The 13,675-nt window shown below is 41.4% G+C and overlaps 1 protein-coding gene across 1 annotated transcript in view; it reads right to left on the minus strand.

The window, feature by feature from the left end:
* cacna1ba (calcium channel, voltage-dependent, N type, alpha 1B subunit, a) overlaps positions 1-13,675 on the minus strand; it is a 126,103-nt gene that overhangs the window by 80,570 nt on the left and 31,858 nt on the right. Inside the window, exons 4-6 of the mRNA XM_054611009.1 lie at positions 12,875-12,966; positions 11,491-11,643; positions 10,772-10,959 (exon numbers count right to left, since the gene is read on the minus strand). Of these exons, the coding sequence (XP_054466984.1) occupies positions 10,772-10,959; positions 11,491-11,643; positions 12,875-12,966 (433 nt within the window). The remainder of the gene's footprint in view (positions 1-10,771; positions 10,960-11,490; positions 11,644-12,874; positions 12,967-13,675) is intronic.

A 13,675-nucleotide genomic window follows, 5' to 3' on the forward strand; every position in this document is an offset into this window, starting at 1 on the left:
TTTTATATTCTTCTGAGCCAAAGACCAACAATGTATTTGACCTCCCTATTCTGTCTGTGGCTCTCAGCCCCAAACACACTGGTTCCTGCTGAAGACTTAAATCTAATGTACTATGAAAACGGCTCACAAATATGCAGTTTTATTTTTTTTAAAGGGCTCAGTAATTTCCTCAAACCGCTGGTCGCTCTACTTTACTCAGTTTACACAAACAGGAGGAAAATAGTGCATGAGTGGCGTATAAATACACAGTTGGTGCTCAGAGGAGTATTTGTGGCAGCAGGGTGGTGTATGTGGGATTGAGTCAAAATAAAGTCAAAGGCACATTCCACCAGTGCAAATCAGTGGCTCATTGAAAGTACTGTCATCCAGAGAGTGTTAAAAACAGAGCAAGTCAAATGAGCACCTGATATTATGAAGAAAACTGATACAACTGCACTACAAGTGGTACACGTTCAAGAACAGTCCATTTTACCATTTACAAACTACATCTCTATTGCCATTACATGTGAGATAGTGCAAGACAGAAACGTTAGAAGAACATGGAAAATATCCTTATGATTTATGTTCATAGCGGACTACTTATCTTCATAAACTGTACCTTAACTAACAATAACTATATGCTAGATGGCTGAAAGCCGACATCACCCCTATCTGTGATTCCAAACCATGGGCCTGATGCGCTGCTATATTTGTAGCCTTTACTCTTCTGTTTCAGACTTCTGACGCATGTTGGAACTCAGATTCAAAGATCTGCTCCCATTCAGCCACAGACAGTGGTGAGGTCCACCATTGGTGTTGGATGAGGTTGAGCTCAGGGCTCTGTGCAGGTAAGTCAGGTTCTTTGACACAGAACAGAGAACCACTTCTTTGTGAAGCTGGTGACAAACACAAACTGTTATCTCAAATGTCGTAGCACTGAAGCATTGAGCTTTACCTCCATACTGAGTGAGATCCGGCCCATGAAGAAGTCCCACTCTACCAGTACACACAAGTACGTAGAAGAATAGGTTGATGATGGGTATGAAAAAGGTCTCTGTGTTGGTGTGGAGGAGAGATGAGCTTGTTTGTTGTTGAGTCAGTAATGACAGAAGCAGCAGTCTCAATCTGAGGCTCATTGTGACCTCCACCCTGCCTCCACCCTGCCCGAGGGCCTTCTACTCTACTCTACTTATGTTTACAGAACTCTTTACAGCGGACACACACACTCTGCTCATGCCTTCCCATCAGATTGTTGTTGTTTTCCCAGATAAAGGAGGAGTCTCATTACCGTTTATTGAACTAAGCAGCACTATAATTGCTCGTTCTGCACAAAAGAGATATTATGCAGCTTACTGTAATTAGAGGTGAAATGCTTCAATAGTGTGGCATGCATGCCTCTGAGTACACATGATAGGAGGATAAGTAACTCAGTGAAGAATCATTTTGATTTGTTTTAAGGTGGCTGCTTTTGTCAGTTGACATGGAATGTAGTGGATGCTGTTTGGTCGTATTGACCCAAACTTTGTGTATCAAGAATAATCAGAAGTCTGGTTGTCACAACTGTTTATGCCTCTCCTCAATCATTATGTAGATAACTACTGTGTTCACCAGAAGATTATTTCGTAATGTGACGAATTCAACTTTCACTATCTTTAGCCCCACTATGGGTAAGACGTGATGGATATAAAAATCTTCAGAAAACTCTCGTCATTAAGGATTTCAGCCTTTTCCATGAATGTGTTTCCTTCAAACAGGCGATATGCTCACACATGCTTTTATGCAATATATTATATTTCAGTATAAGTACTGTACCTTTATGTGAAAAGGTGAAATCTAAGTTTTCCCAAACTAACACCGTCAACTAACTAACGCAGTCAACTAAGATCATTAAAGCTACAACACTCATGTGGACACAGCTTTCTGTGTTGTGAATTATTCTATAGCACAAAGGACATTTCAAAACTTTGATAGATAAATAATATTTTAACGATTTTTTCATTTTCATTTCAATATCATCATCAGAAGTATTGGTATTCATGTATTCATATTGAAGTGTGTGTGTGTGTGTGTGTGTGTGTGTGTGTGTGTGTGTGTGTGTGTGTGTGTGTGTGTGTGTGTGTGTGCATTCATTTGAGAGGAACTTGTCTGTAGTGACCTCACACCTACACACATCAGGAGTAACTCATAGACACTTTGACACATGGACATGATTTCTGGTCTGCCCACTCAGCCCCCTACTATTCTCTGTAACCGGACAATCTGAATAATGATTCTGGAAAGTGGTCATTCCCACACTGCTCTGTGAGTGCTGTTGAATGTTGATGCTGTGGTTGTTTCTGGTGGGATGGATCAACCGTGTTGTGATAACTAGGGCGAGGCGGTATCACCTGAAATCAATATAAAACGGGCTATCAAGTTTAAGTGAAAACAATTTAGAAATTAGCGTTATTTTGCTTGTAACAAGCTCACTTCATTGCCAGGTCAGTCAATTATTTTTGCTTGAGATGATTTCTTAAATAAGTCAGGATTTCCAGCTACCAGAAGTCTTAGAACAAGGTGAAGGAGAAGAATTCTTGTTTAGTGTAGTTAAATCAATTAAATATCAATTCATACTCAACACTAGGAGATTAAATTCATTTCAATAAACTTTGTGTTATTTCTTTTTTAGCAAATATACTCGGAGGAGCAAAACATTCATGGTCCCTAGAGGATGGAGCTTATTGACTTTGGTAATCCTCTGACTTTTCCTCTAGAGCCACTGGCAGGTCAACGTTTTCCGCTATATATCTACAAATATCTCAAATCTACTAAATGGATTGGAACAAAATTAGGTTCAGATATTCAGAGGATGAGTCATCTAGGGCCATGATCAGGTAAACATTTCAGATTATGACCAATTATCTGCTAAACCAATGACATTCCCATCAGCGCTTGTTGTAATTAGTGTTGAGGGCTAATTACTAACTTGGCTTCTTCACCAGAGTCTCTCTGCTTTCTCTCCTCTCAGGTTTCAGTGGATCGTGGTTCTACCTGGAAGGTGGTCCTGACATCCACTGCTTCTATTATTGTTATTAGTCACATTTCTATAACTATTATTTTGACTGTTTTTATAATCATCATCATTCTATTATGTCCCTTTGCTGCTGTTATTATTAGTAGTCATTGTTTTTCTATTATTCTGCTATTACTTCTCTCATTATATGAAACATGTTATTCTATTATGTTATTTATTCATGTACACATAACATCTATTTGTCCTTTGTCCATTCTTAGAGAGGGAACCCTCCTCTGTTGTCCTCCTGGAGGTTTCTTCCTCGAGTTTTTACTTTTCTGATGTGAGGTTCTAAGGACAGAGGATGTCGTTTGTTGTACAGATTGTAAAACCCTCTGAGGCAAATTTGTAATTTGTGATTTTGGGCTATACAAATAAAATGTAATTGAATTAGCAATTGTTAGCATGCTAACACACTAAAGTAAGATGGTAAACATGGTAAAAGAAAATCTGCATTGTCATTGTCGTTGTTTTTTTATTGTTTGAATATTATATAAATGAATGAATAAATAAATAAATATCATATTTTCTGTGCACATGTCATTATTGCTTAAATGTATGACAGGCTATGTGCAGATGTAAACCATCTGAAGCTCTAATGTTAACAATGGAATGTGACCAGTTGTGTGTGTGTATGTATATATATATATATATATATATATATATATATACATACATACATACATACATACATACATACATACATATACAGGGGACTGATGGAGAGCCAAGCAGTTTGTCAATAAAACCATCAGTGGACAACTTGAGGAAATAAGGAGAAGCTAATTGAATACCTAAGACCCTGTTACACTTGTCATTTCAAGTGTCTCTCATCCTGATAAGTAATAAGCAAAAAGATTTAAAGGAACTGTCTTTAATAATCAAAGCATTAATACATCATCAGTAACCAGTAACTACCATCGATGTAAAGGCATAGAGGAGTAGTGTCTACCTGAGCAGAGAATGAAGTCTCTCTCTCTCTCTCTCTCTCTGTGTTGTTATCTCTCTCTGTGTGTTGTTATCAGAGCTTGTCCTCTCTGTGTTCAGCAATGTGAAGCGACACTACGAATCAAAACACAAGCATTTTGTCCGAGATCAGGCTTTTGTTTTTTTTGTTTTTTTATCTTGAACTCCCATTAAAGGGGACATGTGAGACTGGAAAAAAAAATGTGCCCCTCAAATAGTACCCCTGGCATTGTTAAGTCTCTCTCTCTCTCTCTCTCTGTTGTTACAAAGTCCTCTCAGCCGACTGACCGCGTGCCTTTTAGTGCACGTGAGCGTGCCCCACTTGTTAGCTCATGGCCGCCACTATACACTGCTCTCATTCAACGGTTACAGCCGATAAACCCGTCCAGACAGACAGTGTCGTTGAGGTAACTTAGCAGTTAAACACTGTTAGCTCTGTGAGCACTTTCACTGTAGTTTGCACTCTTAGTGCCGTTAGCACCATTAGCTGTCGGCCGCAGACTCACCGTGGCCATGTACAGAGACAATCAAAATACTCCCAAACTCGGAACTTGCATCTTTAAGACACATATCACATCACACAACAGATAATTTCCTTCACAGACTCTCATCCTTACATATCAATGCTCTCTCACCTACAGATCATTCTGTGTGGGAACTGATCTGGGATCAGATAAACACTACTCCAAAACAAAAAACATGGGGACAGGCAGTAACAGGGCAAGGGGTTGTGTGATCTATGTTGACCTGCTGCCAGTGAAGGAGGCGCTGTATTAGAAAGGTGGAATCATTGATCATGATGTATCTCTGAGCTTAAAGTGGCTGCAGAGGGCGGGGCATAGTAGCACATTATCTGGTGTCGGGGTGAGGTTGCCTCAGACCTCGGCTAACAGAATGCAGAGAGCACACAAGGCAATAGAAAAGCCATTAGCAGCGCTGATCTGCCCCTAAAACTGTTAGCCATCAATCACCAGTAATGCCACGCCCATACTGCCAGGGAGACCTACAGAGCAGGAAATCACACACTGAAGCAGCTGTGTTTGGACTTAATCTAGGACTGCTGACACTTGAAATAAAATAAATGTCTATGATCTTTTTCATTTAAAAGAATTACAGATTTCCTCCACCCAATGCGTCAGTGAACAGGCTGAGGAGACCGGGTGAGACAGGGGTTGTAGCAGTACAAGTGGGAGTGTATGCTCTGCACTGTGTCTGTCCTCTCACCACCTTGTAAACATCCTGCTCCCCAGAGCTCCGTCTGATAGCATCTGACAGTTTGCCCGCTGTTTACAGGTGAGTGGATATGCCGTCACTGTGGGAGGGGGGCACTCAACCCAACTGACCCTAACTAGCCCTGACCACAGACTGAATAAAGGAAGTGGACGTAGTCATTGGGATGTCACCCATTGGTTTGGGGACTGCTGTTATGAAACCTCGAGTTTGTCCATTTCGCTGTCGCTATCTTGGATTATGTGAGTGACATAGAGACGCCATATACGTATTTGGTGGCGGCAGCGACCTGTCAATCACAGTAAGCCTTCCCTAAAGCGAACTACACAACAGCGGCTAGAATAAAAATTACGGTCAGCAACGCCTGCAACCTGTTATTCATGTCTATTTAACCCTGGTAGTCAACCAATAATCAGGGCTGTTGTTTGTTTTCTTCTAGCAGCATACGAATCAGGGAAGAACAAGTCATGACTCCTAAATGTTTTATTGCATTAACAAGGAGTGTAGTTGTTGTTGTTAATCTTCAGTTCACCTGGTTCACTTCACTGTCTCCACCGCAGCCTCTCTGTTCTGTGCTGACTTTGTTCCATGTGTGTTTATTATTATTATTATTAATCACATTACTATCCCTATTTTCATAACTATAATTCTACTGTAATAATTGCTGCTGTTATTATAAGTAGTCTTATTATATGAATCATTTATGTCATATACATTGAATGTGTTGTATCTCTGTTATGCTGTTCATTCTGTACACATGACATCTATTGCATTCTGTCCATCCTGGGAGAAGGATCCCTCCTCTGTCGTTCTCCCATAGGTTTCTTCCTTTTTTCTCCCTGTTAAAGGGGTTTTTAGGGGAGTTTTTCCTGTGCCGATGTGAGGGAAGGACAGAGGATGTCGCATGTGTACAGATTGTAAAGCCCTCTGAGGCAAATTTGTAATTTGTGATTCTGGGCTATACAAAATAAACTGAATTGAATTGAATTATTTGTGTCTATGTGTGTGTGTGTGTGTTCAGCACAACACAGAGAGCAGAGGAGATGCCGCAGCATGGTCATTAATGACAACACAACATTAACAAATATTAATTAAAAAACAGCAGTAATGTAGGAGCTTATCAATACTCCTGTCTTTAATTATTTAGTATTTGGGCTGTTATTACTGTGTTTGGGTTCCCATCACTACCTTCATGTAACGTGGGAACATGAAAGTGTTTGGTTTGTCCCCTCTAGGCTTCTGTAGAAACATGGAGGTGCAACATGACAAGCTCCATGAAGAGGACCTGCTCCCTATGTAGACGTGTTTTTCTAAGGTAAGGAAACTATAACGATTCTTAGTTTCATGTCATTATACACTAATGAAAACATAGTGAGCCTATCATCTTACTGCTGTGTCTTTTTATACACAATTGTCTCTCTTCCTCACGTTCATGTCGTTGCTACACACGCCCCTCCACCTCCCCATCACTGCCCAGTCTTCATCAGACTCATCAGTCCCAGCTGAATCAGCCACCGGCTCCAGGGTCCTGATTTCTCCTGCTGCTCAGGGACGACGGCCCCTCCAACAAGACTTAATCTTTACACATCATCTGTTACAATAAACTCTTTTCTTTTCTTCATTTACTTTTCCCGACTGAAATGTAAATCAACATGACTTCTTTAACTCAATGTAATATTTTCCATCATTATTCAAAGTTAAATGAATATCAAGGCATATTATAGTTTGAATATGTTTTCTACATACATTATAGATGTGAACTCGCCCTCATTCTTATTATTTTATCCAACGGTTCGTTATTTAAACCGTCCTCCATTCAATACTCTGAAGATCCACAATGTATTTCAGGACTGTTGAGTTTGTCCAGTAATCTCCTGACTCATACTCAGAAATTCATGCTAATCTAATATACATCGGTGTTTTTCTCACATGCACACAATCCACATACTAGGTAGTTGGAACATACTGCACACTCCGTTTTATGTCTTGATTAGTATGTTAATATTGTGTTAGTATGCATATTAGAACAGACCCCTCCTGTGTAGTTTCTTGACGGGCAGCTTGAGATCACAGGAAGTTAGGTGACCTTTCAACCTGTGGGGAGGATTTTTGTTTCTCTTAAGAATGTGGTTTGACTGTACTGAAAGCATCTCCAGCTGACTGAGATCTGATCACAACGCTGCCAGCCAGACCCCCTCCAGATGTGGATCCGAACAGCTTTACACCTGCATTAAAGGATAGGTTCAAATTCTTTAAAGTCTGTCTTTTTACAATACTCACAGCCCCATATTTACATTGAAATAGTTACAGCTCGCTGGAAGATATCCTGTCCGAATGCGTTTCTATGTTAGAGATGGGGTTCAAATCCACAGTTCTTCTTTACTGTATCTGAAGCTTACCAGAGTCATCAGCAGGCTGAACCACACAAAGCATGAGGGGATCTTTCAACCTTAAAGTCATTTAAGTATCAAGAGAGAATTTAATAATAACTTTGGAAGGTATTCACTTGATCTGGAAAGCAGACGGCTAATCCTCATATTAACTTAATTGAATGCATTCTACACAGAATGAGGACTGTGGATTCTGAAGACAAACAACAAATCATTGGAGAGTGAGTATTGTTTAAAGACAGACTTGAAAATAATGTATCCATCTTTTAACCCAGATACAGAGGACTTGTTAATGCCAGGTGTAAATCTATGACATCATGGGTACAATCACCACAGAGAATCCATCCGGTGTGATGGCTGAATCCAAACTACAGTTACCTGTTGGTTATTAGCTATGTGGAATTTATTTTATTCGGATTAGTGCACTCTGCTCTAAAGGTTGTATGTTCATCTCTAGTGTCTCGGTGCTATTTTAAAGGTTTTCTACACACACAGCTATGACACAGTCTAACAGGTCAAACAGGGTCTGCTAATGAGTGAATTTCCTTCATCCCATCAGAGAGTCACAGCTTTGGCAGAGACAGACGAGGGCCCCTCCTGCCATGATGGATGGCCCCTCGGATACGGAGGACACGGCCCCGTCCCACAGCGACAGGAAATGAGACAGCCGTCACTCCTCCCTTGACAATTCAATCAGAGAATTCACCAATCATATTCAGCCCAAACAGGCCTGAGCGGTCAGAGAGCATTACCAGTCCGTCATCCAGAAGACAGGAGAGGAGCTGTGTAAGGAAGGATGAAGGAGTGATCCTAACCCCACAACCCTTACCCCCCATATGGACTAGTTCTGGACTAACACCTCTCTCTAATGGGGATTATTCATCCTGCTAGCCAAGCTAACAAGCAGCAGACTGACACACATCCATCCTCTGTACTGTCTGAACAGAGTACTCACTGGTGTTCACAAGCCTTCCCATAGCAGCTCATGACTGAAATGTAATATAGGCATACTGCATACCGATGCTGCACTGAGGGGACATTTTTTTTTATAATCGCAGCAAATGATTTAGCATGAATTACATGGTGTTACCTTGATACAAATGTGAGGCCATTCCCTTTTATTTCATCATCCACATGAAACATTTTGTTCTTCATCAGCTTCATCAACTCATCATTCTACCAGCCTCATCATCCACCACCAGTGTCTGGACTCCACGGGGGTTTATCTTGCTGCTGCTCAGGGCAGACAACCCTCGATAACAAATCTCCTCGTAGAGTCCAAACTCCAAAGACTCTGTCAAGATTTTATCATCACATATCGTCTGTTAATAATAAACGATTATCTTTTCTTAATCTGAAATGTCTCTCCTGATTGAAATGGTTCTGTAATGCCACAAGGAACAAGCTGTTTTGTTCGTTGAAGCCTCAACAACCTGATTCAGATAAATACCTTTTGTTATCAGACATGACTGTGCACTTCTTAAATGCAAAGGGTATTGTAAGTGTATGTTTGTGAATTTGTGTAGTGGAGTTGTTGGACACTGTCTTCTCCAAATACATACAGTAATGCTTCAGTCCAGGAAGTGAAACATCTTTTTTACTGCGGTTCTCTCTCACCAACCTGGTTTCCAGCAGCAGCAGTAGCAGCTAGTTTCAGTGTAAAAGCTCTGCTAAAGCTGATGTTCACTTCCTGCTCAGCAGCCAACAGCACACAGACTCAGTCATTATCAGTCAGTATCTGCTGAACATAGTGGAGCATTTAGCCGCTAAAGAGACCGACATCACACAGCTTTAGAGGGGTAGCCTACAGTACAGGACTGCTCAACAGATCAAGAGTTCACATTACAAGCTGTGTGCACACATCGTTTCCTGTGAATCCCCATAATGCCTGTTGGCAATTGGAATCCGGACTCGGATGTAAACGTATCCAATCGCTCTTGCTGAAAAACTAAAAATACTGAATAATAAAAAAAAGTGTTTGATACAGTAAATGTTGAAGTCTAGGTTGAGGTACTGGAAACCCCCATTGTGCTCAGTGTGCTTACATTCTTGCTTTTGGGTAAAAAAAAGGGTTCATTTGTAGCTCAGTCCAGCTGTCCAATACATGAGTAAGTGTTAGAGTAGGGACATGAGAGCGGCGTCCTCTGACTACCACGCCTTTCCAAACTACTATTGTTCTTCTATTACCTACTTCCTCCCTCACTGAGTGTTTCTGCTGCCCTCTTTCAACCCTACTAGCACAAACTCACACACATTATTTTCCCACTACAGCTGTTTAATAATTTAACCTATTGCATAATTGTTTCCTTGGCATGATATAATGTTGACTTTATGCAAATGGCAGGGAGCTGTGATTTGTTTCATGCTAACAGTAAAGCTGCTGCTGTGTGCTCCTGATGGGAGCTCTGTCTTTGTGTGAGTCATCCTCCTCATGTGTGCCGCTAATCATCATCCCCCGAGGAAGGCTGGGAGGGGAAAGGAGGCAGACTAGTGTGTTGGTGCTCACTGACATACTTTACAGACTGGTTTTAACTTCTTTGGCTGGGAAGGACACTAAATGTTATCAGACCTCTACAGAAATAAAAATTCCGTCACTGTGAAGTGAGGAATTTAACCCAGTGCTAGCATACCAGCCGTTACGTAATGATTATGTTGGTCTTGTTTTTGCATTCCGTCCTTCCTGGTTTCCTGTTTTATTTTGTTACTCACCACTTCCTGTCCCTCTCGGTGTCCTGCCTGTTTGATTACCTGCTCAATTGTAATTATCATTAATAGTAGAAGGTATATTGCTGAAACTTTATTCATCATGTTCATGTTAGATGATATAATTAGGAATATTTAGTTTTTTCTTAACCAACAAGCAGCAAATAACGGATCGGTCTCGCCAGCGCCAGCGTGGCATTTCAGTTGATACGGGAGCTGTTATGATATGAACAGCTGACATCGTTTTTCATGATGTTCAAAGAATATGCTGATTAAAAGTTGTTATTTCTGGAGGTTAGGTCAACCTTTGTGAGCAGCCCACAATCTGCACGTAGGATCAGGAATGCAGCTAGCATGCCTATGTATGAAGACGGTGTCCTGTTGGTCCCGCCCACAAAACTTGGCTGTGCCCCCCACGGTGCTTTCAAACAGCATTCAGAAGTGGACTCACGTTGTAGAGAATGTCCACCCATCCCTCCATTGTGATGCACTGGAAGACGGTGAGCACAGCAAAGAGGATGTTGTCAAAGTTGGTGATGCCATAGTTGGGTCCGGTCCAGTACTCCTTGCAGGTGGTGCCGTTGGCGCAGGTCCTCGCTGGAGCCTCCAGGCCACAGGGGAAATCCGCTGCCTTCACGTCTATAGCCACAAACACACAACCACACACCATCACATACTGGAAATACACTAACACACCGAGACATTTCTAGACAAGGCTGGGGATGGATGATGTAAAAGTACTCTTTCTAGAGAAAAAGGAAAATATCCTGTTTTCAACCACAGTGACTTTTGCAAAGAGTTTCACAGATGTTACATATATATATATATATGAAGTAAAAAAATCCAATTCCAATACCCATTCCCAACTCTACCACTTGTACCATTTGTGTAGAATCATATAATATTTTTGAACATATCATAGAAGTGGGGCACCCTCTTTAAAAACTGTTCGTATGAAAATCTGTCAGGATCATTTTCAAAATGTGTCTGTACCTGGTGCTTTGCAGAAGCCTCAATAAGTAACTTCACAATAGGGTGTTTTTGACAGTTGGAGCAGAGTAAATACCTGATGTAGCTAAATATTTCATTAAAGCAGACCTCTGTCAGTTGTATGCCCCTATAACATAGGGATGATTGAGGTTCTATCATCTTCTGCCTCCTCCTGCTTACCTGTGTCGATTCTGAAGCAGGTGCGGTGGAACTTGCCCATGTAGAAGTCGAGGCCGATGATGGCGAACATGAGGATGGCGAAGAAGAGCAGCAAGCCGATCTGCAGCAGAGGCACCATGGCTTTCATAATGGACTTCAATACCACCTGAAGACCTGATGCAGACAAGAGAAACGTGTATTTAGAAAAAATGGTATTTCTGTGTGCCTGTGGTGCAACAAAGCTTAACAGCCTTTACAGATTTCACCACGAAAAACCGTGAGAAATGTCCACACACACACACACACGTGGGGGTTTGGAAGAAAGAAAATAAAAACACTAATCTTTGGGCCCAGAAGACGTTAACAAAACTCTGGACTTTATTGCCTAATGGGCATTTTGATAGCAAGCACAGTTTTGATAAAGTCACTGTTTAAGTTTTAGGAACATTTTGGGAAAGTTTCAGATTTTATAATGGGTGTGTACTGGATAGAATGTTTCAATATGGGATGGTGTGTAATGGTTGTTGGGTCCATAGGAGACATAACTATCTCCATACTCAATAACTGTGCCCTTCATGAAGAGGCAGATATTAATGTTTGAGGAGTTTAGTACGGTACAGAATGTCAAATTAGACAAGTTGCCACAGGAACAGGGACCAATCGCAGAAAAATATGAAATAGTATTATAAAAGATTTAGGTCTTACTGATCCATGGAGACAGAAGAACCCTAGAGGGATGGATTCCACCCTTTATTCTAATCCACACACACAACGTTTTGAGCCGTGGCAAAGAGACGGTAACTGAAACCCTGATCACAATCCTATTACACTACTGTAGATATGAGTAAGAATCGTTTTAATTACTGGAGACTTAATGTATCAATCCTATCAGACGTGAAGGCGGTGAAGGAGCTCAAATGAGGGTAAATAATATAAATATCATCAAGGATGAGAAAAGCTCCTTAAGCACAGAACAGAGTGCTTAAGAGTCCAATTAGAGAGTGGGAGTCTGACGACTCCTCGCTCCTTGATCTCTCCGAGCATCCGTTGGCTTTTGTCTTACCCAATGTTGGCATTCTTTTTTGCAGGTGTGCTGTTTAATGAAGGCAGGGATTCTCAATTTGTGATGGGATTGGGTCAGCCCGGTGGCAATTGAGAATAAAATATAATGGGCCAGTCTATATGAAAAAAAAAAAAAGACAGTTGTTTTGGCCCAAAAGGCACAAGGCCCAACGGGAAACTGTCAGAAGGCCAGTCCAGCCCTGCAGGAGTCTGATGTAGAAATTACTGAAGCCAGTGTCCAGTCTTTGTACTCGGCCGGGCTCTAAATCCCAGTCTGGGATGAGCTCTGAGAGTAGTTACACTAATTGCAATAAAAACATGTTCAAATGTGAAGTTGACTTACTTGGAATGCCGGAGACCAATTTGAGCGGCCGCAGCACTCTGACCGCCCTCAGTGTTGTCAGATCAAAGTCGGCCCCCACAGTGGCCAGGATCCTGCACACACACACACAACAACAACAACAACAACAGCAGCATGGGAGAAGGTTAGAGCAACGGTTCATAGTCAGCAGCTGTTGGACCAAAACACACGTGCAGGAAAACATCATTGGAGGTGTTTCATTTTAAACATCAGTTAATCATTATGGGGGTCGGTAAACAAACACATGAGACTATGGTAATGACTGTGAGTGAACTGATTTTGTACAAGAACAAAATGGTACCATGCATGTATGTATAAAGATACAGCGTTGGAGGCAGGGCCTGTTCACTCCTATATGAAGGGACTCAGTGGCGCATGAAGCAAACAAATTTGACTTCCAAATATAAATGTACCCCATATTTCATGCGATCTTCCACATCAGTGGTTCCAAAGAGCAAACACACTTAGCCATCAGTGTATTTTACAACCTAATGATTTAAATCAGTGCTACTCAGGTCTTCATAATGGTAAAAAAAAAAAAAAGATCTGTGTCTGAGTTACAGACGTCTCTCTCCCAAAGGTCCATGAGTATTTTTGGCCCAGTGGAATCACGTGACAGACCCAGAAGTTGTAATCACCTACAGGCCACTATGTTAAACCTGCTTCAGAACCTGGCTCTGTTCCTGGTGGCGTGATCCCATGCAGATATGAGACACTGGTGTTATGGGAAACAGCTTGTCTACACCGAGTAGATACACCGCTGCTGGATGCTAATGTAGCCTG

The sequence above is a fragment of the Anoplopoma fimbria genome, chromosome 13 (assembly GCF_027596085.1).
Source record: "Anoplopoma fimbria isolate UVic2021 breed Golden Eagle Sablefish chromosome 13, Afim_UVic_2022, whole genome shotgun sequence".
NCBI classification, from domain to species: domain Eukaryota; kingdom Metazoa; phylum Chordata; class Actinopteri; order Perciformes; family Anoplopomatidae; genus Anoplopoma; species Anoplopoma fimbria.